A 21,619-nucleotide genomic window follows, 5' to 3' on the forward strand; every position below is an offset into this window, starting at 1 on the left:
CTAATGATATCTTAGCCTCTTTTCGTATTGATTCAAAGCACGCAGCTTGATTCATACAATACAGATCCATGTAAATGTTGCGTTGTGTGATCTAAAAAATTAATAGATTTATTTTCAAACTGAAAAGTCCGAGAAGAATTAAGACATACTCTCTGAAAAATTGTCGATAGAAATAACCAAGCACCCCCAAGAATATAGCAGGCACGACGAGTCGTCTGCATATGCAACAGCAACAGAAGAGGAAGCAAACGAGGACGGGTTGGCGTTGTGTCGCCTCGCGTTGCCTCGCGCGAGCGTAAGTGGCGTTCCTGGTTAAATGGGAATGGTCGATGGTTCGTTAGGCAGAGCAGTTTTTCAGGGTTCGCCCGGAGAAGTTTTTCGAGGCAGCTGCGGGGCGAGAAAGAGAGATCGGGGAGAAGGGGCAGAGAAACCTCCTGTTCGCCAGTCTTCCGACTCGCCTCTGCTTTCCGAGTGCTCTTCTATACTTACTCTATCTCCGTTTTTCTCTTTTCTTGCCTCGCTTTCTCGCGCTGTACTTTCGTCCGCCTGCCCTCTGCTCCGTACCGCGGCTACTCGACATATGGACGCACACGAAGAACGCCTCCTCCGCCGCACGCGAAAAAGGCCTCGGGAATCGTCTTCGAGATTCGCTTCCCTCGTTAAACGAATGAGAGATTTTGCATACCGCACACTGAGCCGGCTCTTTCTCTTTCTCTCTCTCTCTCTCTCTCTCGTTATCATCTTTCGACTTTGTGCCTTCCTTGTCTGCTTCTGCTATTCGTCTTTTTCCATCTTCCGCGGGACACATATCGTTCGTCCTCTTAACGAGCAGTGGCGTCCCCCAGGAAAGAAGGTAAGGTAACTTCTAAGGACATTAGCAAATTTTGCCGGATCTGTTTTGATAAAATACGAGAACAGAATAGATCTCAAATACGGGGAAGTTTTGGTATTTTGTACACTTGGTCGGACGGGAAATAGCAAGATTGGTCGTCTTGGTGATAGAAGGCGTCGCTCTTTGCATCCTTCACATATTGATTCGCTCTCTATTCCATTTCGCGAGATTGCGTTCATGCGTTTGTACACACGAGCAAGTGTGTGATACGTGTACTACACTGCTGCCCGCACACGTCACATTAGGCTCATTTTCCACACGCGGTTTTACACGCGCAGCAATTACAATAATAACAAGCCTCCGCGCCTCGTTCCGCGGTCGCGCGACCGACCGGTGCCCACTTAGCCTCCGTGGACTCGGCTCGTTTTGTGAAATTGATTTAACATATTCATTAGCCTATGCAAATCGACGACGCGTCGCGCGGCGTCGCTACTTAGCGGCTTCCACATCTCCCCGTTGCGTCTCTCCGTTCATATTTCTTCTTTTTTTATTCTATCGATATTAAATCCTTAGATTTTATACTCCGAATTCAAAGCGGAGCTGTTTATTCGATACAGTTAATATAATTTGTACGTATTCGATGCTTCTTTACTTTCCCCTATATATGTAAATAATTGGTTTATCTCAAGAAGATTCTGCTCCACTGCAATTCATTTAATTTTTTCGTGTTCTCTCTTTTCTCTTTATTTTTCTCGAGACTGCCGGGAGTCGTTTCTGGAATACGAAGTTCCCGAAGCAAGTCTGTTTGCGGACAACGAATCGCGATCAATTTCGTTACACGGGCGTCGTAATATCTTTCAAGGTGTCAGGATTTATCAAACTTATGAAACGCGCAAAATCCTTCGCATACCACGTGCGGACACGCGTCCTGTTAGCGGCGTCCGAGGGTCACGACTCTGAAAGGAAAGTGATCTTAATGGCAGGAGACAACACAACGATAGCGATGACGAGCGAACGGTATTCGGGAAGAGTTCTCGTGTGTTCATTTCAATCAGATTGATGCGACGAGGCCTGTTTGCGGCCTTAATCCACCGATAAGTGTTCGTCCGCTTACGGCCGTTTATTAAATCGTGGCGGGATAGGACTGCAAAACGATCTCCCGTTCTCGATGTCGGGGAAACGTATATAATATTGCGGAGAGATGTTATTGGACGTCGGCTTATATGCAGAGTCATGATAAAATAATCAGCAATAGCATTGTGACGCCGTCGTGTGTACACGCGCTTCGTAATTTTATAATTTTAGCGCGTTTCAGCGAGACACACGGTGTGAAGAACGCTGCGGAAACCGCGATCAACATCGTCCATATGGCCGCGCGCAACCGGACATGTACGCGTCGAAATCATTACGTCGGCGGAGCGTATCATTAAATCGTCATTACTCCGTCGGCGTTGTCCATTTACACGGCGGAGCTGCGCGCGTGTATATCTTTTCGGTAACGACCGTGCCCCGTTGCGAGTCCCTTCGCCGGAGGGAACGAGCTTTGTAAAACGTACGTCGCGTTGAACGTCGAGTTGTTATGCTCTTTGATTTGAAAGAGGTGCAAACGCAAAGAAAAAAAAAAAAAGAATGAAGACCGATGCGTCGTAATGACCGCGCGCTTCAATGCGATGTCATTTAATCGGAGTAACGTGGATCTATACAATACATCGACGTGACATACCGTCGTTTGAATAAAACGTTGAACAACACATCGACAATTTTGTACAATTTTGATTGATTTCGTTCTCCAAAGGCGGTTATTTACCTTAGTATTTTTATTTGACTAATCTGCAATTCGAATTCTCGAACTCCTCGCCAGCACGTAAGAGATATCTCTTTGTACATAACAATTGCAACTATGTATAAAGTATGTAGAAAAAAACTCGACTGGGAAAAAAACAATTATTCAACGTCTCTTTTTACAAAAGCGTTAAGCTAATCCGTTTCGTTATCAATAAAGTAACGCATTTGCATCATCGACCTTTGAGTGCCTGGAATATTCCGTTGCAATGACCCTAGTCGCGCTCGCAGAAATATTCTCCGCTTGCTGATGCAAACGGGTTAACAAAAACCATCGGAGGGAAAACTGCCGTGTCATAGCATCGCGTCTATTCCGTCATAACACCCGCGGGTATGTTATGCCCGCGAAAAAAGAGCCAACAAATCCTCCAAGGTATGCATACGCAAACACGTTGTCCACCCTTTGTAGTCATCGTTTGCACCGGGTGAAAAAAAAAAAAGACACGCGAGGCAAACCACAAACGGATACTTCCAAGCGTCATGTATACGCGCGCTCGCGCACACATCGGGCACGCACGCATTACGTAATTCTACCGTCACGCTCTGACGCTATCCTAAATTGACGGACGTGTACACACGTCGATACCGTGTGTACTGATCCGACCTCTTTCACTGATCGGACAGTTTGAAAAATCTCACGTTACACGCGTACCTTCCACGAGAGTTCCCGCCATCAAGAGAGCTCCATGCACGTTCGACGCGAGCGGCCCTTTCGAAAAACACGTCTTATCAGCTGTTAAAATTTAATTTTTGAATATAATTTTATTAAATGAGACAATCTCTCTCTTTGTTAACGCGTCACACTGCGTGGACTATCGCGAACGTGCTTTGCAGGAACAAATAATGTCAGGTCGCTCGCTTCGGTAACTAACGGGCGTTCTCTGAAATTATAGAGCGCCGGTAAAGTAAAGATGCACGCGGAGAGAACAGCCCATTGTATCATTAAGTACTGATTTGCCGTAAGAGCTTCTTGTAATTCTCTTCGTTTGTGGCCGGGAGCGTCTTTAATCCGAATTATAAACACCGGGGCAGCCTTTGGCGCGGAATTAGGAAAGGAGAAAAAGGCAAGCACGAAAGCTGAAGGTGATGAAGCAGGATAGAATACAATAGTAGCTCTCTAAGATTCTAAACAGAACTGAATGCGGATATATATAATTAAATATAATGTCGCGATTATAAATCAAATTAAAAGCAGAGAGTGCAAATGGAGTCTTAAAATAAATTTAATAAAAAATTTATGCGTTTAAATAAATCTGTGTAAAAATTTTATTAAGGATAAGTCAGCTTTAAATTTATCGAATTATTCGTGGCTGAACAGCGATAGAATTGGCACAATTTATATATTACGTGTATCAACAATTTCGATAACAATGTATATTATCTGTTTTGTCATCGTTTCACGTCATTCCCGCGCTTTCGTAACATGCAAAGCTAGTTACAGCGCGAAGTAATTATCTTCTGGTAATCTGCACATTTATGACAATTTTCATTACTTTGATGAGAGTGATTTATTGCAACGTTGAAGGATGAACCGCCCACATGGCTCTTCCTTTTCATCGCTGTTACACCGATCGAGACTGCCGTGCGTGCGCATATCGTCTCGTGTTTTTTTATTTATTTATTTAATGGAACGCATTTTCTTCAGGTAGTCGGCGGAATACCCGCGGAGAGTGTCGAAAAAATATTTTCGGGCCCCGGTAATAAGAGGGAACGTTAAAACGCTCACGGTACCCGGACCACTCAGGGACGAAAAATTACGAAACGCGATTCAGCTAAGTGAGGAGAATTCACGGATTTTATGTGAATTGTGTATTTTGCGCAATCATCACGTGCATCGTTCGACATTAAAGCGACATTAACGGAATGGCGATAACGAGTAACATGAATTTCTGATGGTACATTTTTAACGACATAATAATGCGTAACGTTACGTTCGCATTCCTCAACGTATACCTACCAAATAATTTAAATGCGCTCTTAAAATTATAGGACAACCAATATCCTTTGAATTTGAAGTAGAAAACAAGCAATGTTACGTTCAAATATATATCTAGGACATTTTTTTTTATAAGCCGACAGATTAATTATTATAATTCTAATCGCTGCAAAGATCGATTAAAAAAATTTCGGAGCTTCTATTGAATCGTAACGACACTTTACGCGCCTAATGTAACTGGAAGCAGCGCGCTATGCGGAATAACCCGGAGCAGATGTTCTTCCTCGTGCCATGCGCCTCTTCCTGGACGGGTGTATTTAATCAGGACTATATCCAGGAGGCCGCAAACGTGTTTTCTGGCGTCGAAAGATTCGGGGCGTGCGGCGGCGGCGACTCCAGGTGTCGGGCAGGAGCCTGCGACGAGCGAGCGCGAGCGTAGAGAATGCGACGTAAGTTCAGGAGTCGCTCTCTCCAGCCTTCAGACGGCGTTCAATAACCGGAAGTACATCACTCGACGCATCCGCCTAACCATTTCTACGCGTCCCCCAATTCCGTGTCAACTCGCCTCGTTGGTGGAACACACTCTCTCTTCGTCCGTCCCGCGATCAATCTCTCTCGCGTTGTCCTCCTCCTCTCGCGCCTCCTTTCGCCGTCACCGGGTTAAGCATATTTATATTGTTACCCGTACACATACCGAGACGAATGCGTCTGCCCGCTTACGTACTCGCACTTACTGCGCCCGCGCGCGCGAGAGAGGAGACAATTTGCACGATCGACATATCCCGGAATTAGCTTCCGTCCTTCGTCAGCCACGCGCGGCTGATTCACATCAGAGATACATCGCCGTGCGCGCTGCACGTTTACAGCCTTTTATCGCAATTAGACGCCACGTTATTTGCTAAGCAAAGAACATTATCCAATAAAAAAATCTTGCGCACGCAACGCGAATTAGCGGCGTATCGCAATAATTGTAGTACAACGGAAATTATATTTCACTTACGTTATATTATGAATTGTTTTTGCCTCCTGTCCGTCTCGCATGTCGCCGCTTGTCACGGAAGATATTAATGGTTTATATTTGTCCGACACAATGCATCCGTAAAATTATTTGTAAAATCTTCTTCCATTTGATTAAAGTCAACACCCGAAGACCTTTTTTGCCACACATCCATAGCGACACTTTCTCTTCATATTCTCGTTAATTTTTCTATGTAAAAGCGCGTGTATCGCGACTTGATCGATCGAATATTTATTTATCGAAAGTATCGTCTTTATTCGCAAGAAATGTCTCGTGTAGTACCGATATATATATATATATATTTCTGACCCCCGAGGCTGGAAACGAAATCTCGATGGCTGATCGTTGTGTTTCCTCTTTTCCTGCCCCGTGCGCTCGTAACTGCTCGGAGCTCCGCTGGAAGGCGCAATGGCTCTTATTCCCTCGGATATTGTTATGTTCGATACAAGGCAACATCGAGATGCCGATACTGATAGCGGAGACGATCGACCTCGAAGATCTCCGATAATCGCGTTGCGTAAGGAGCGACGAAACTTTCTCATTACAATCATTACTGCGTTCTCTTCGATTTTGTTGCTTTATATCCGCCAAAATGATATGCATATATAATATTATGTAACAACTAGGATAACTGACATCTCAAAAGGTCTTAAACTTGAACAGAGTATCATAAAAACTGCAACAAAAATTGCTTACTTGAAATTAACGAAAATAAAAAATTGAAGTTTATTGTAAACTAGATATTATTATATTATTCTGTTAAATTTTACAGACGCATCACGTTACGAATATTCAATAACATTTGTAGCAATAATTAATCTTCTCTTGCTAATCGGAACTGCGTCCAGGAAGTCGCTCTCCGAAACGTAAAGACCAGGCTCGCCCTGGCGGAAAGAAATCTCTTCACACCACGTGGGTTTACGTTATAAATATGGGGTAGCTGGCCTGCCGGTGGCTGCGGCCACCGTCCAGACTGGATACGCATTTAATTGGAGTCACGTTGAACCATAAACATAATCGTAATATGATAATTATACGGTGTCGGTGGGCCCTGCCCGTTTTCTCTCATAAAGAGCAAGGGGACATTAACGATGCTTGGGCGCGGTAGGAGCGGTAGGACTCGCCGCCGCGCACTGTCGCGGTCTAGAAGAGGAGCGGCAAGAAGTGTAAAAGACTTCCTGTTAAACTCGGCATCATCAGCGCGGGAGAGATCACGCGACTTAGGGCCACTTTTGATGACACGTTCGCCCTTGATGCCCTACTTTATCTATCCGCCGGCAGTTAAGATACAGGCCGGGTCGACGTTCTGCGTCTTCTGTTTTTACAGTCATTGTTAGCACATCATTCGTAATTCCCGAGAGGGAAACGTGAGATATCTGGCGCGAACATCGCGTACGCGTCTAATCTGCCCACGTTCGCCAAGCAAAATCTTCCCTGGAAAATTTAATGACTAATGACCGTGAGTAGTCGTTAGGGAAATTCATTCGCTCTCGTATTTTACGACGCTGCTCTTGGCAGATCTTGCGCGGCGATATTTATAGAAGATGTCGAGTATCGTTTTAATATCGTGAAGAATTACTCGAGTACGTGCGAGTTTTTCTCACATTATTTATAACTCTTCTTGAGATGAGTAGAGAGATAAGATGAGAACGCATGATCGGTGGAATGTGAATTGCAAACATCTGATTATCGCGCGGATTTTTTTTTTCGCCAGCGGCGATTCTCTCTCCGGCGAGTCCTGCGGATTCCTTTATCTGTATGAAAGCACTCTTTACACGTCGTACAGACGTATAAGTGTAAATAAATACATACGGATATGCGGCTAGCACGGTCAACGCGATGTAATAATAGCGTGGCGTGAGAGAGTGTTGCGTGTTTCGAATGACAGACGTAAGGACAGGAGGTGAGCGAGCAAACCCCCATTCTCCCCTTCCGACACTCCCCTTTTAAAAACCATTTCCTCCTAACGACCGTAGCTGTTTTCTGTCCATGGCGATCGTCCTACTCGCCCGATCTGACAAAATTATTACGGAAGTCTGCGGACACAGTCTTACGTAGACACAGATATTTATGACTCAAAGTGATTTTCCATTCGCGACGTTAAGAATTTTATTCTCTTTAAACAAAATCTTATGATTTTATTTTTCTTATGGTTAATTTCCAAAATTCGAGACTAATATATAAAATTGAAGATGAAATAGAGTTCACTTTATTTATGTCTTTGTATAAATAACTTTTTTTTTATAATATTGAAGATATAAGACAATTTAACGTCTTGGTAATTAATTACTGCAACAGCCACCATTGTCCGCAGTTCCGGGAGCCAATATCTCTTAAAGACCAATTTGCGCAAATCGAGGGTGAAATATCGTTCGCACGTCGATCTATTCATTGACGGCCACACGTTGTGTGGTCAGCGTCGAACGCGGACAGTTTTGGACCAACTCCTCTTCCTGTATGCCGGCAATAGAAACGGGCATCTCTCGAACTCGAGCGCTTGATTGCGCGCGTTATTATTAGCGAGCTTCTCCAACGGCCGCGTCTCATTATACGGACGCGTTACTTCGCCGCAGTAACTAACCGTACGGACGAATAATGATCGATTGCCGATGCGTATCTCGGGGGCGTGCTCGTGCCTACCAGTATTGTTTATGTTCTAAGTTAACACGTATTTCATCGCAACAATTAATTATTGATGACAGCTATGAAATGTGAATCTTTTGCTTCTCATTTTTTCCTTCCACAAGTTGAGTAGGTATTTCAATTCCGTTTCTTAAACTGTGTTTATAATAACGTAGCTATGCGTGAGAAATTGTATGTAAAATGAATTATTTGTTCAAGATGAGTTTCCAACCGAAGATATATTTTCGTAGCGCGCTACGCCTGTCTCTGACTCGCGTCCTATGCTTACCTACGTCTGTCGGAGAAATATCGCTTGAATTCACCGCAGCGCGGAGGATCTCTTGCGGGTTCTTTCATTTTTCAGCACACGTGGGACGCACGTACGTGGATGTGAGGGGATCCGTGCGGTTCCCGCGTATCTTTTGACGGACCATTCGACTTGCTCTAAAGCTTTTGTAAGAATTTGCATTCGGCGCTCCGCGCCGAAGATTCGCGCCTGTGTGACGACCTTGTTAAATATGGATGCAAGTTTACGGATATGGATCCATATTCCGAGAAAGGGGACGCGCGTTGCTCCCTTGACGCTACGCGATCAAGCGCGCACTCGTGACACGGGCGTGGCAATCGCTGAGTATCTTGCGCAAAGTGCGGTAACACACGGACAGAACGACTGACAGACCTGACTATATCCCGTGTACGCGTGTCACGAGGTTTCCAATTCGTCTTATCACGCCTTCGGATCGAATCCACCCTCGCTCGAGGGACGACGAGAGCCTTCACATTGTCGCCGGTCTCATACGCCGCATCATACAAAAATAAGAGTATTAGTTTGGATTATGTTCTCCATGCTCGCGCGAGATCCCATTCCTCGATTTCGAAAGTCTGAACCTCGGAAAGTGTCAATATTCGTCTAACCTATTTCTCTCAGATCCTCGGATTCATTTCTTCTCTGGATTGTTTTACGTGTTCGATTTCTGTTCGATGGCTGGGCACTTGCGGGCGATTAGACGAGTTGTGTGATGCCAATATTCGTGATCCTGGTTAACGTTACTGTCGGCCCGAAACGTGTCTACGGCGAAACCGTTTCGGTGGGTTCCAGGTCGAGTACCGTCGCTGTCAATACGTCCCTTCCTCGTTTATGTGCGTGCCGTGTGCGTGCCATAGTGTGTGTCACGCGATGCCTATGCCTGTGCGAACGCGTTAACATATGTGGGCAGAGCAGCCGCTATCAAGGCTTCGTCCGTCCGGTTCATTTCTCTCTCTCTCTCCTCTTTCTTCTCTCGTTCTCTCTTTCTTACTCTTTGCTATGAACAGTGGTTCTCACAAATCATTGACGTTTTATAGTTACAAAATTTGAGATCCTCCTTCGTTGCTCTTCAAGAGTACTGTTGTTGTGATATCAAAATTTTCAGACTCTTGTATATTTCGTCAAATATTCGTAACTGAATCAGCGGTTTCACTTAATATGGAATATATTCCAGGTGGTCAAGGCAGTTTTCACGAAAGTCAATTTACCAAAATAATAAGTTCTCTACCATGAAGATCTTCGCCGGTAACGAACGTGGAACGTTAACGACCGGTCTCTTCTTTCTTTGCACGATGCTCGCGAAACCCTCGATTATTTTTCGCGCTAATGAACGTTTATATACACACAGCCGGGACTTGGGTGTCACTGTCCGCGCTTAATGCGATTGCAGTTCACGATAAGATGCTGCCTCTTGGCAATCGTTAGCGTCACTTTCGCCCCGCTCGCTTATCCTACACGCACGCGCTACCCTCAGCACGCGTGTGCGTATAAATTTGCTCTAGATCTTATTGAAATCCCTCTCGCAAATGGTTTTATCCTTGACCTTCAAGGTAAATTTTTTCAAAGAGAGAAATGCAAGCTTTTTATCTTCCCAATTAACGTCATCATACCTCGGCGAAATCCGTTGAAAATAAAAACTGCTAAATAAAAGTTATTTATTTTAAAAATTGCGAGCAAATATTTAAAATAAAATACGAATGCAGTAGATGTGTAGATAGCACATATAACGATTAGCTGAGCTGACTAGTTTAAAACACCGATGAGAAAAGTGGACACACGTCGTCAGCGCCGTATATGAGAAAGATCGGGAAAAGAAGAGGCATAAGAAACGGCAGGAGACGAGGCGAAAGAGGAGGAGGCGGAGGAGACTCGTCGACGGAGCAAAGCCGTCTTATCCCGAGGGAGCGGAGGCAACATGGGAAACCAATTAGCCGAGGAACGCCGCCACCGTGCCGTTAGATACGAAGCGAGCTCGATAGTACGGTGAACTGGCCGTTGCTGCCGGTTTCGACGGTGTTGTTGCCGATACGTTGCCTGCCGTTATCGCCAGGCACCCGCAAACCCACCGCGCCGTGGACCTTCTTCCTCCGGCAACCTTACAACCCCGCGGAAAGATCGACGACGCACGGGAATTAAAATCCCGCCGCGTTTGGTAACATGTAGTCGGCGTCCACCTCGAGATCCTGCATTAATACGCGGGAATTATTTTACGTCTCGTCTCTTCTTTCCCACTTCTCTATATTGATGTACGCTATGATGCAAGACAATATATGATATATGTGAAAGATAAATGCGGTTAGTGTATTCGATAACCACGTGAAACGAGTTTGAATCAGATTTTAATACTTCCAATGCTTCGAACAGTTGATTTGAATATTTGATTTGAATGATGCAAGTAAATATTAATGTGACGTTGACGCGAATAAGAAATTCATACGAGAACTATTTAATGGATGGCGCTGAATAATTTTACGTGGTTTTATTTATAAATGCCATATCTCGACTCAGTTACATATATCCATTCATCACTTTAAATACAAATTTCATATGTATAAAATATAGTGCACAGAAAATTCCGATAGGAAGACCGAGATGCACGTTATTCATGGACTAATTAATTCTCGAGGATGTAACGGATGATCTCCGTACAAGATCTCCTCGTCTGGGGATTCACGTTACCGCGTTGTAAATCTCGAAGATTCGGAGAAGGTTGTTCGTCAGCTATACGGATCACCTACGGCGCGCTGCCGGTTTTTCGTGGTCGCGGCGGTTTTTTGAGGTAGACGATCATTTGGGAGTCTAATTTATACGGCGGTTAAATTAAAACGACTGCGGCGGCGGCGGCGGCGATGGCGGAACGAGAGGTGGACTCGCATCTGCGAATCTCCATCGAGTCCGAGGGAACGAGAGCGCGGGAGCGAGCGAGACGGGGAAACGCACGAAAGAACGAAAGGCAGAGGCACTGTATATACAGACTCGGGAAGTCGAGAGGCTCTTACGTGAAGAGAAGAGGTACAGGGAATACTCCGAGAAAGAGAAGAGACTATATCGTGATTAGGGAGGAATGTTGATTAGATCCATCAGCTGGTCGAGTGCGGGGCCCTCTTTCCTTCTCGCTGGACCCTTTGCCTCTTAAACCGATCTTCTCTCCTTCCCCCTCGCATCTTTCTGACCTAAAAACTCGGCTCTTTTCCCGTAGAGACATATAGTTCCAGTACCCGAAGTGAATTTATCACGAGCTGTTTTTTTCTTTGTGACGTTTAAACTGACGTTTAAATCCCGTTGAAGAGATTACTCTTAATTGCATACAAATTAGAAATTAATCTTGATTATAATTATGTTAATAACTAAATTAGGTATTATGTACTAATACATTATTCATGTATTCAACCGTTACATCATTTTATTTACTTTACAGTAAGTTACGAGTATATCTTGTTTATCACCTCCAGCTATGCTTCCGATGGATTTCTCTTATATATGTAAAATTCGCTGGCACAGCGTATTTCGATCGTCATCGAATACTTTCGCACTAGAAGTAATCGGATATTCTGGAAAAAAATCGATATCGCAAATATCTTGCGGAATTTTACGACGTAGAAACCTAGTCGCTCGCGCTTTGATTCGGGAATCCGAAACCCGTTTTCGTGGCGAACGTGTTTCCGATAACGCGTCGCCGCGCCGTGGCAGCAGCCAAAAACGATGGATGCAGTAGGAGTCGTAAAAGCAACAGCACGAATCTGGATTTCGTTTTATTGACAACGCGCCAAATACCCGGATTCCATATTTATGACCGGCCGGTCGTCTTCTCCTCCGTGTTGTACCTAACACGTCGCTCACTCGTGCGTTCATCCCGTGAAAGGAGACGGACACTGAGCCGGAGCTCCAAAACAGGCTGCTGCCCGTCTCGTTCTCACTCGTCTCCCTCGCCTTCCCCCTCATCTCAGCAGCTATAAATTTGTTTCGTTTATACGACCGTTTTAAAATCATTCCCCGGTCAGGTGTACACCTTGTTAAGGCCTAAACTCGTGGCCATTTAATCGTTCGAAACTTGTGGCTATATGTGGTTGGTACGGCCTCTAGTCCCACCTACGGTGCACTTTTGTACTCCTTTACGCCATAAATTCGTTATGAAAAATGTTAACGTTTTCAATCCGAATATGATTGATAGAAGAAGGTAAAGCTTTCTGGTCAAAATTATTCGAGTACACGTGACTTTTTTGCTCGATGTCAAATATGTGTTATTTTTGAGAAACACGATGAAATTATCATGGTGGTTTTGTATCGATTTGGACGTTTGGACAATTTGTCGATTTTTCTTTCGCCGCGATGCCTTAAGGGCAATCACTAAGTCGACAACTTTCTGTGGCGGACAGCTCAGCTACCTTGAAAATCCATCTCGGATATGTCTCGATTAGTTCGCGGCTGGACGGTTACGATGCCGGCATGATATTCCATTACGAAGGAAATGTAAATATAATTGTAGCGTGCTGACATAACGGTAAGATAATCCAGCGAGCGGAGGCGCTGCCACTGCAATAAATCGTAATTTATGATCCCTATATACGCCCGCCGGTATCGTCGAGAAATTCAAGACTACACAGAACAGAGACTTAGAAGACTTTCTTCTCTTTCTCTCCTCTGTCTCTTTCTTTTGAATTCATCTCTCTGTCTCTTTTTTACCTGCTCTCTTTCTCTTTCTTTCTTTCTCTCCTTCTCTCTCTCTCGCCTTCGTTTCTATTCCGCTCTCATCCCGCTCTGCGGAACGACTAAGAAGGCAGAGATTCTCGATCTGGGTCCGATGGGCATACTTACAATGTGCTGCCTTACCTCCATAATCTATCGCCGTCTCTGTCCAGTCTCTTCCAGCCTCTGCCCCTCTCTCCGACGTGGATCCGCTAGTTTCTCCATCTTTATCGCGCCCGTCCGTCTCGTTTATGTCTTGTTCTCTCAGCTTCCTCTCGAGCTCTTGAGCACCAATAAATTAATTGCCGAGATTTACGTATCTCGCCCGTAAACCAGTCAGCGAGACTAATGCTTGGCCTCTAATTACATAATTATATGGCATTATGTTACGACGGTCAATTAATACGTACGTACAATGATTCAAAAGCGTGATTCGCGATAATAAGTTAAGTTTCCTTCGCGATCACCATGCGATTCCGCGCAAAGTGTCATGCTTCAAATCACCGAATACGCATGTGATGCATGCGCCACTTCGATAAGCGATCGTAATTTATCGTCCGCATGAGGATGACAGTGAACGCGCGTCGGTTATGCTTTACGGGCGAATATCACGAGCGATTCCCGATTCCAATCGCCTCGCGCTCGCACGAAACGTTTCGTATGGGGATATTACGCATTCCATGAGACATTTCATATCGTAATGATGGCCTCAACAATGGGGGGAATGCGTCAGAGCGCAAACCGATATTGCCTAATGCCGTTACTCGGTCTTCGAGATTTCGCTTTTCCGCCTTCGCGTAAATTTCGTAAGATCGCTCCTTCGAGGGGTGCCTCGATGACTATTGCTTCCTCTCAAGGACGCATTCTCGTGGTTTCGAAGAGACATTTTTCCCTCAACGGGAAGGAAACGTACGGTATAAACGAGCGGGGGTGGAATATGAGATGCGGGCAACTGATTTATTTAAGGGGCAGGCCAGACATCCGGTTTGTCGAATTACGCTTTAAGAGTGCCCGTAGTAGACTGGCAGATACAAACGGAGACGCGGGACGAACGGGACACGTACGTGCGAGCGAGAGGCAACGACGTGGAACAAGAGCGCGTAGCTCGTCGACCCGTTAACCGTTTATCATTGCATCGACACGAGTCACGCGGTGGACCCTACTGGCCACTTAAAAAACGGCGATTCAGCCTTTAGTAGGAAGTGACGTCAGCTTTGGAGGTATACCGTGAGCCACGTCTCTCTAAACGCGACGTAAACAGCTTCACTACACACAGATTTCATCATACGACCGAAGTTTGTTGACTGGATGATAATTTTATGAGAATATTTATCCCGGATTCCCCGATAATTAGCGTTAATCGCGATGTATTCACTTCACATGATTTTAGTGCAAAATTTGACGATGTCATTATAATGTCTGAGAAATCGCTTAAGAATTCCCGCAGCTATCGCACGCGACTTTTGGATTAATTAGACGCGACCTTCTTCGAGGTAGTCTTATTGAAACGATGTCGTTCGGCCAATTATTGTAAGCACGGTCGGCAGATTATCCGCCTTGACAACCATGATCCCTCGTTTTGCGTTGGATGCCAGTAGGAAACGGTCCGGCGACGACCGATGCATTATTAATGTCCCCTTACTCGTTACCACTCTCGTATTTACTTGCTCGTGCAATCTATCGGCATCCCTAAGCAAATAGGCATTCAAGAATCGTGAGTAATTAGTCAGATCAAACAGTGACTTCTCATTTCATGCCCATTGTGTTCCTGCCTGAGATTTCCTGTGACAAGAAAGTCTTCGCTTAATTATTTCATGTAAATTTCTTCGTGAATTATCATTACATAAGAACGTTCACGTGCTCGTATATTTCATTCAAATTACATTTTTTTAGTCCTTCGAGCCAGTCATTTTCGTTTTTTTTATTCGAAAATTTAAGCTCTATTAGCTCTTAAAATAAACACATAAAATAAAAAAAAATTTGCATATTTTTTCATTTTCTTGAAGCTGAAAGCATATATCTTTATCCTATCAAATAATATACATTAGTTTTGTTACAACAGTTATTTTTTGTTCTTATTTACAAAAACTCTAGCAATATATAATATGCAATTATAAATACTTTTGTGGCTTATTTGTTATATTTCGCATAAATTTTATCAAAATGTCCGTTCACACACATGCCGGCTCCTGTAAACCAATAAATTCACGTGACGCGTCTCTGCTCTAGCAGATTCTCTAGAGTTGACCGTGTAACGATTTCAGACGAGATACCAGAGCAGGCAATCGAGGGAGAGAGCGGGTCGGTATATTATCGCGAAGATGACGCTTATGACAGCATGTGGGAGTAGCTGTCACTCATTGTTGCCTGGCCAGACTTGATATACCCAGACATTTCGCTTCGTGATATCGAGAGATTCGTCGTCTGCTTCAAATTCTTGCCCTTCAACCTCCGGGACGAGATCAATAAACTCACAAACACCTTTTTTTAGATACGTTTTATAAAAAGTACGAAAAGTTGGTTTCAAAATAATCGTTATTAGGATTATTTGATACATTATTTGAGCGGAAAAATTCGCGCACGCGAATCTGTGCTCGAAAAATAAAGTCAGTGACCCTGAAAAGTTCATCGTTTGTACGATCGTTATGAAGAATCATTCAATGAATGCTCCCGTCGCCCGCTTATCCCGTGGCCGTAATAACACTTCGAAATACATTAGCGGGAAGCAACGAATTGCTTTGGATTGATCTACGATTTGTTATTCATATACTGCCAAGTAATTCGTGCCAAGGGGGGGAGGAGGGAAGTTGGTTGAACTCATCGATATTTTCTTTTTCTCTGCGATCCTACGAAAATCTCATTCATGTACACTCATCAATAATCTAAAACATTTTCTCATTCATTTCGCTCATCGGTAATTTCTATTCAAAACCAAAACTAACCGTGCACATTCATGTATTTACGTACGGCGCTTTGTGCACATTGCCGTCGAGAACTGATTCACAAAACAAACTTTACGTTTCGCACGCGAAAGTAATTCCGCGCGTGTCTCGACGCGGATCCGCAGACGTCTCGTTTCTTTCCTCCTACGGCGGGAGATTCTCTACGAGCGTCATTATCACACGGCTACACCTACGGAATAAACGATTGAATATTTACGGCGGACATTCGTCGCGCGCGCGACTTCTCCCAAGTAAATCCGTTGATTCGTAAGTCGTGCGCGTCCTGTCGGGCTCCCCCGAATCATTTAGGTATGCCGGCAGCATTTTCGTGGAGAGATACGTGTGCTCCGTCTTTAATCGAGATCGAAATCGGTCTGACGCGCGCGCGATCATCAATGGTCCGTGTACGGGGTGTCTGCGAGAAATCGTGAAAATTTGAAGAGTATATTATTAAACAAAATCATTAAAAATTAACTGCCGATGACGAGACGTTCTATTTCGCGATGTATTTTGGAATGCTCGATAATAAAAATGGTTTAAATGTAACATTATACTTTAATTTGGTGAATGTTACATGTTTCGTGGAGTCATATGAAATTAACGTTATTTCGTCGAGTATACCGAAAAGCGCATCGTAAATGGCCATTAATTTTAATTCTGTCTCATTCAAAAAGTCGAGTGCTCGATCAGTCGATCACGTTGTTTTTACATGTTGTTTGCAGTATTTATGTGGTGTCTGCGATTGAAAAGAAGAGTTAGAAATGCCTTGTATATGTACGCGCGTGTTCAGCGTAGATAACGAAAAAAATTCCCGACGCACGTTAACATGACACGCGCTTCACAAGCCAGATATTGTTATTTAAATAAAACAAAAGTATCAAAAGCAAAAATAATATATAAAAACGATATTATTTCGCAATGGATGGTGATCGGTTTTAAAAATTGAAATCTTCCTTTTTACCTAAATCGATATTGATGTGTCCTGTGTAATTAATATTAAGAAAGGGTAAAGAAGTAAAAGAAAATGCGATAAATCCGCGGAATGAATATTTGCAAAACATAGATTTAAAAATGCGAATAAAAAAATTCATCAAGATATAAAAACCGTAAGTTAATTTGCGATCTTTTCTGCATTACAGAGGCCGCCTTCCTCGTCGCTTTCGTATCCCGGCGCGGGTGCTAACGACGACGCCCGTAGCCCCGGAAGTGGTGGTACACCCGGTCCCCTCAGCCAGCAAGCGCCAGCCAGCCTTGACTCATCGGACCCAGGTAAGTTCGATTATTAAAAAGAAAATATACGTAATATACCGAAATAATTATTTTATTTGCATTGTATTTATAATTTATTTTTAATGGTGAACGCAGTTGCCTGTTTCCAAATATATTAATGTTGGGTGTAAAAGTCGCGTCCTGTCATAAATTACACGTGCGCGTAGGTGACGAGACTATAAAGAATTTTCGGATCGATTGGTCGTGGACGACGGATCGATAGGACTTAAAGTAGGTCTTTTCCGCGCGCGAGGCGAGAAACGCACGTCCAGGCACGGACACTCGCGCGGGTGACGACGGCTAGGCAGGCTAATGACAATATCACGCGACGAGCAACGAGTTGATGACAATCAAGACGCGCGGCTAGTTGGGACCCCACGGACCCCCCCCCCCCCTTCTACACCCCCTTCAAATTTTACGAACACGGACGCGAGTGTCTACACCATCAAACTTGCGGCGAAGCCACCGTCGAGCCTAATGAGCAGCTCGTCGCATTGGCGTAGTCAATGAGAATATTGTTGCACAACGATAAATTATTATGTTTTATTTCTTTGAGCAACTAACGTTTTTTCTAAAGCTAGAGGCGTGATATAAGATCACTTTTCAGTTCCATTGTATTTGCACGAATATTTCATTGCAGAAAGGCATTTCATTGCCTGTTATACTACGACGTGATAACGAAAAATATATTTCTCTGTATCTTCTACGATTTATTCTACCGTTAGCGCGCAGTATTGAGAACGTTCGTCGAAGGAAAAGTTGGATAGTGGCGAACGAGCCGCGCCAATGGTTAACGCGACCGGGTTCAGTCAGTCACCGGGAGGGTATACAAGTTCACGACATCATCCCATAAAGATTCATTAAGGTCCGCCATTCTCTATATTTGTTCTGTCGTGCCAACATTATAGTGCCGCGTGGCGTGCCAGTTCGGCCGGGCGTGCACGCACATACATACGTGCATAGGGGCGAGAAACAAAACGGTTGATCAATAACAATCATAAGCGCGGACTATCTCGCCGAACGAGAAGGATTGGGCGAGAAGAAGAGACCGATGACCGCTGATAATCGAAGAAAGAGGGAACGAGAGAAAATGAGGGAATAATGAATGGTGCGGCTTCTGAAATGGTGCCGCGTAAACGCTACGAGTTAAGAAGCAGTCTCGTTGCATCTTCGTCGTTGCCGGTAATGTTCGACGATGCAAATGGAGCGCGTGCAACGGCCATTTCGTGACGAGATACGAATCTGCCGCCGCGAGATTTGTCGCGGAAAAATGTTGACGAGGGCCTCGCGCGCGAGTTTCTTTCAGCACGCGTGCCGACCGTCCTTTTAATTCCGCCAAGTACTTAGTCGTACAAGTTCGCGACTCTTGCGAACTCGTAAGGTGAACGGCCTAATCGTTTATCATAAGCATAAGTGATTCAAATTAATGTTTTTAGAAAGCAATATGCTCTCCAAGGTTTAGAATTATACGATCATATACGTATGATCATTAGATCGCTATCGTTCTTACGTCGTTATTTCGGAATGAAGAAATACTGAAGGTAGGACAATCTTCCCGCTACTTCCAAATTACAAAATAACATTGGCCAATTCTCATTCCCGCGGTAATGATATCGCCTAATGGAAATTTCGCGTGCCGACGGCATTTACGAATGTTTCTGAACATTTAATTACAAATTTAGGAGCGTACAAGGGAACGAATTTTGTAAGAGAGAGAAAATAATATTGCCTAATATGTCATACATCATTATTTTCCTACCGGTTGAGAAGTCCTCTGAAGACAGAAATTTTCTTCGCTCTCCCGTATATAGTACACAATCCAACAATGTTAAGTCATCTTCAGATTTAATATCCGCGAATTGAGCGTGCGTGTATCGCGCGTACGGGTTACAGCTAGTTCGTGACCAGATATCAATCTCCGCGCGCGAGATCTGTCGTGAGAGAGCGTAGAACCCAAGAGTTTCGCACGTGGCCGCTATAGAAAGCGTATAGCCGTTGACGCACGCGAGATCGCGAGAGAGACAGAGAGAGAGAGAGAGAGAGAGAGAGAAAAAAATTGATGGTTCTCCTGCACAGCGACAGGAACATGATAATCCGCAATCGGCGCTTTCACCAAGCGACGATAGCGCGCGTTTGGAAAACGCGTCCGTGAGATACGCTCTCCTCATCGCGGTCGTTCTGTTTTCTTATGTAAGCGCGATCCGATAGGCTATACTCTCGACGCCTCGGAAATGTAAATTATCCTTTTTATAAAACGGGAGTATGCGCGGAAGTGACGAACGTAGATGCACATGTCGTTTTAATTTAATGGCATGTAACCAATTAAAGATGCTAAAATAACATAATTGACATACATTAGAAGCGGAAATATAATCGAGCTTAGGCAAATCGCACCTGTCAACATAAATTATAGTCGTATGATAACACCAGCGAGACATTCGTAATTATCGATTAGATGTTGAATTATTATCAGATTAGATTAAATTATTAGATCTTGCGCGACACGATATTTTCGTTCTCGATATCGCGACACGTGTATATACACGCATGAATTTTAATTGTATTTGGTAGGAAAATTCTATGGTGTACACAAAAATCGGAAGAACTTGCGATGCATCGCTATATCCATTATGTCGCGTCGCATATCTCGTATCTCTTTCCAATTGCAACGCTGCACGTACGTGTACGTCATTAACGTGAGAGCACGTCCGCGGGCTTCGAGAAGTGAGGAAACGATACGAGTGTCGAATACATTAACAATCGCGACGAATAATCGCTTACATCGCCGCCTCGCGTCGTGTAAATGCGCTCCGAAATGTCGTTAAATGATACAACGAATCGATTCATCTTCGATAAACAGAGACGACGCTACTCTTCTGATCGATTTCTAAACCAACAAATTATCGTTTTACAAGTACTGTGACCTATGTTTCAAGACTTATTGATAAATTTATTTTTGACGACTAAATTGAAACGAGAATAATTCATGAAGAAACTAATGTTGATGTAATACCGTGAAATTCGCAAATTTTTTACAAAACAACCAATTGCATTATTAAATGCAAAAATAAAGAGCTGCAATCTTAAAGTATTACATAAGAATATCGATGGTTGCATCTGTGCAACACGATAAGATGGGCAATTGTTTAGGTTGCTCAATCTTCTTTAAGAGTTTTACCCCTCCGTAAATGGCGAATATTGAGGCATATAGACTTCCTTACTTGTATATACAGCGCGAGTTACTTGCGTTGGCTGGTTACTTAATGTCGAGATACTATCGACACATCCGGGGTTGTCATCGTACGACGCGGTATTTGCTCGATTCGTTTTCCCCTTTCCCCCTTTCGTTCTATTCGGTTCTTCGGTTCTTTTCGTCCCTTCCTTCGCACTGTGCGGGTCCTCATTAACGTGCCAGCTTGTTTGCCGCGAGATATCATCATGGACGTCCTTTTTTTTTCGGTCGCCTCTCCCACCTTCGCGATGACTGACAACAACATCATCGGCGGACCTAATTTGTATTCCATCATTCGTTGAACGACAATCACGCGGTGGTTTTCCGTGCTATAGCTCGCGAGCAAACGTTTCTCCAAATTCTCCGGCGATACATCGTATTGTACAGGAAATTGTCGGCGCTAATTGTTGCTTTGGCGATAACTGACAAAATTTTCGAATCGTTCATGTACTTTCGGAAATACCGCTTGGAAAAAGTTATTATGAGTTTGGTTCGGAACCGCGAGTATCGCTTAAGAGAGATATAAAGTGGTACACATCACACATTTATTCTAGATCAATGGACATACGTACAATAAAAATCAGAATGCGAGCGATACATTTGACATTCGTTTTTTTAAATGTTCACCGCCGCACGACATTTATGTCGCCTCATCCATCGTCCAAGCGACACTTTCATGAAAGCTTCGATGGAGACGTCACGTGTGTCAAGCCCGCGGAATGTTTTCCAGAACGGGGCTGGAAACGCGCGCCGTTCGCGTCGCGCCGATACGTGGGAAGAGGACGGCTCGGGGCATTAACATATCGTGTCGCAATCGCTCGCGGATATAAACACGTTCCTCCTCGCGCAGTGGTTATAAAAGATTCTATCTCCTGGCCTGGCTGACCGATCGCGATACACGGCCGTCGAGGAACTATGCGCGCCGTGTGTTAT

General features: G+C 44.1%; 1 protein-coding gene across 1 annotated transcript in view; it reads left to right on the forward strand.

The window, feature by feature from the left end:
• Hth (Meis homeobox homothorax) overlaps positions 1-21,619 on the forward strand; it is a 136,075-nt gene that overhangs the window by 90,571 nt on the left and 23,885 nt on the right. The window contains exon 7 of the mRNA XM_071787304.1: positions 17,325-17,454. Coding sequence (XP_071643405.1) covers positions 17,325-17,454 — 130 coding nt within the window. The remainder of the gene's footprint in view (positions 1-17,324; positions 17,455-21,619) is intronic.

The sequence above is a fragment of the Temnothorax longispinosus genome, chromosome 9 (assembly GCF_030848805.1).
Source record: "Temnothorax longispinosus isolate EJ_2023e chromosome 9, Tlon_JGU_v1, whole genome shotgun sequence".
Lineage (NCBI taxonomy): Eukaryota > Metazoa > Arthropoda > Insecta > Hymenoptera > Formicidae > Temnothorax > Temnothorax longispinosus.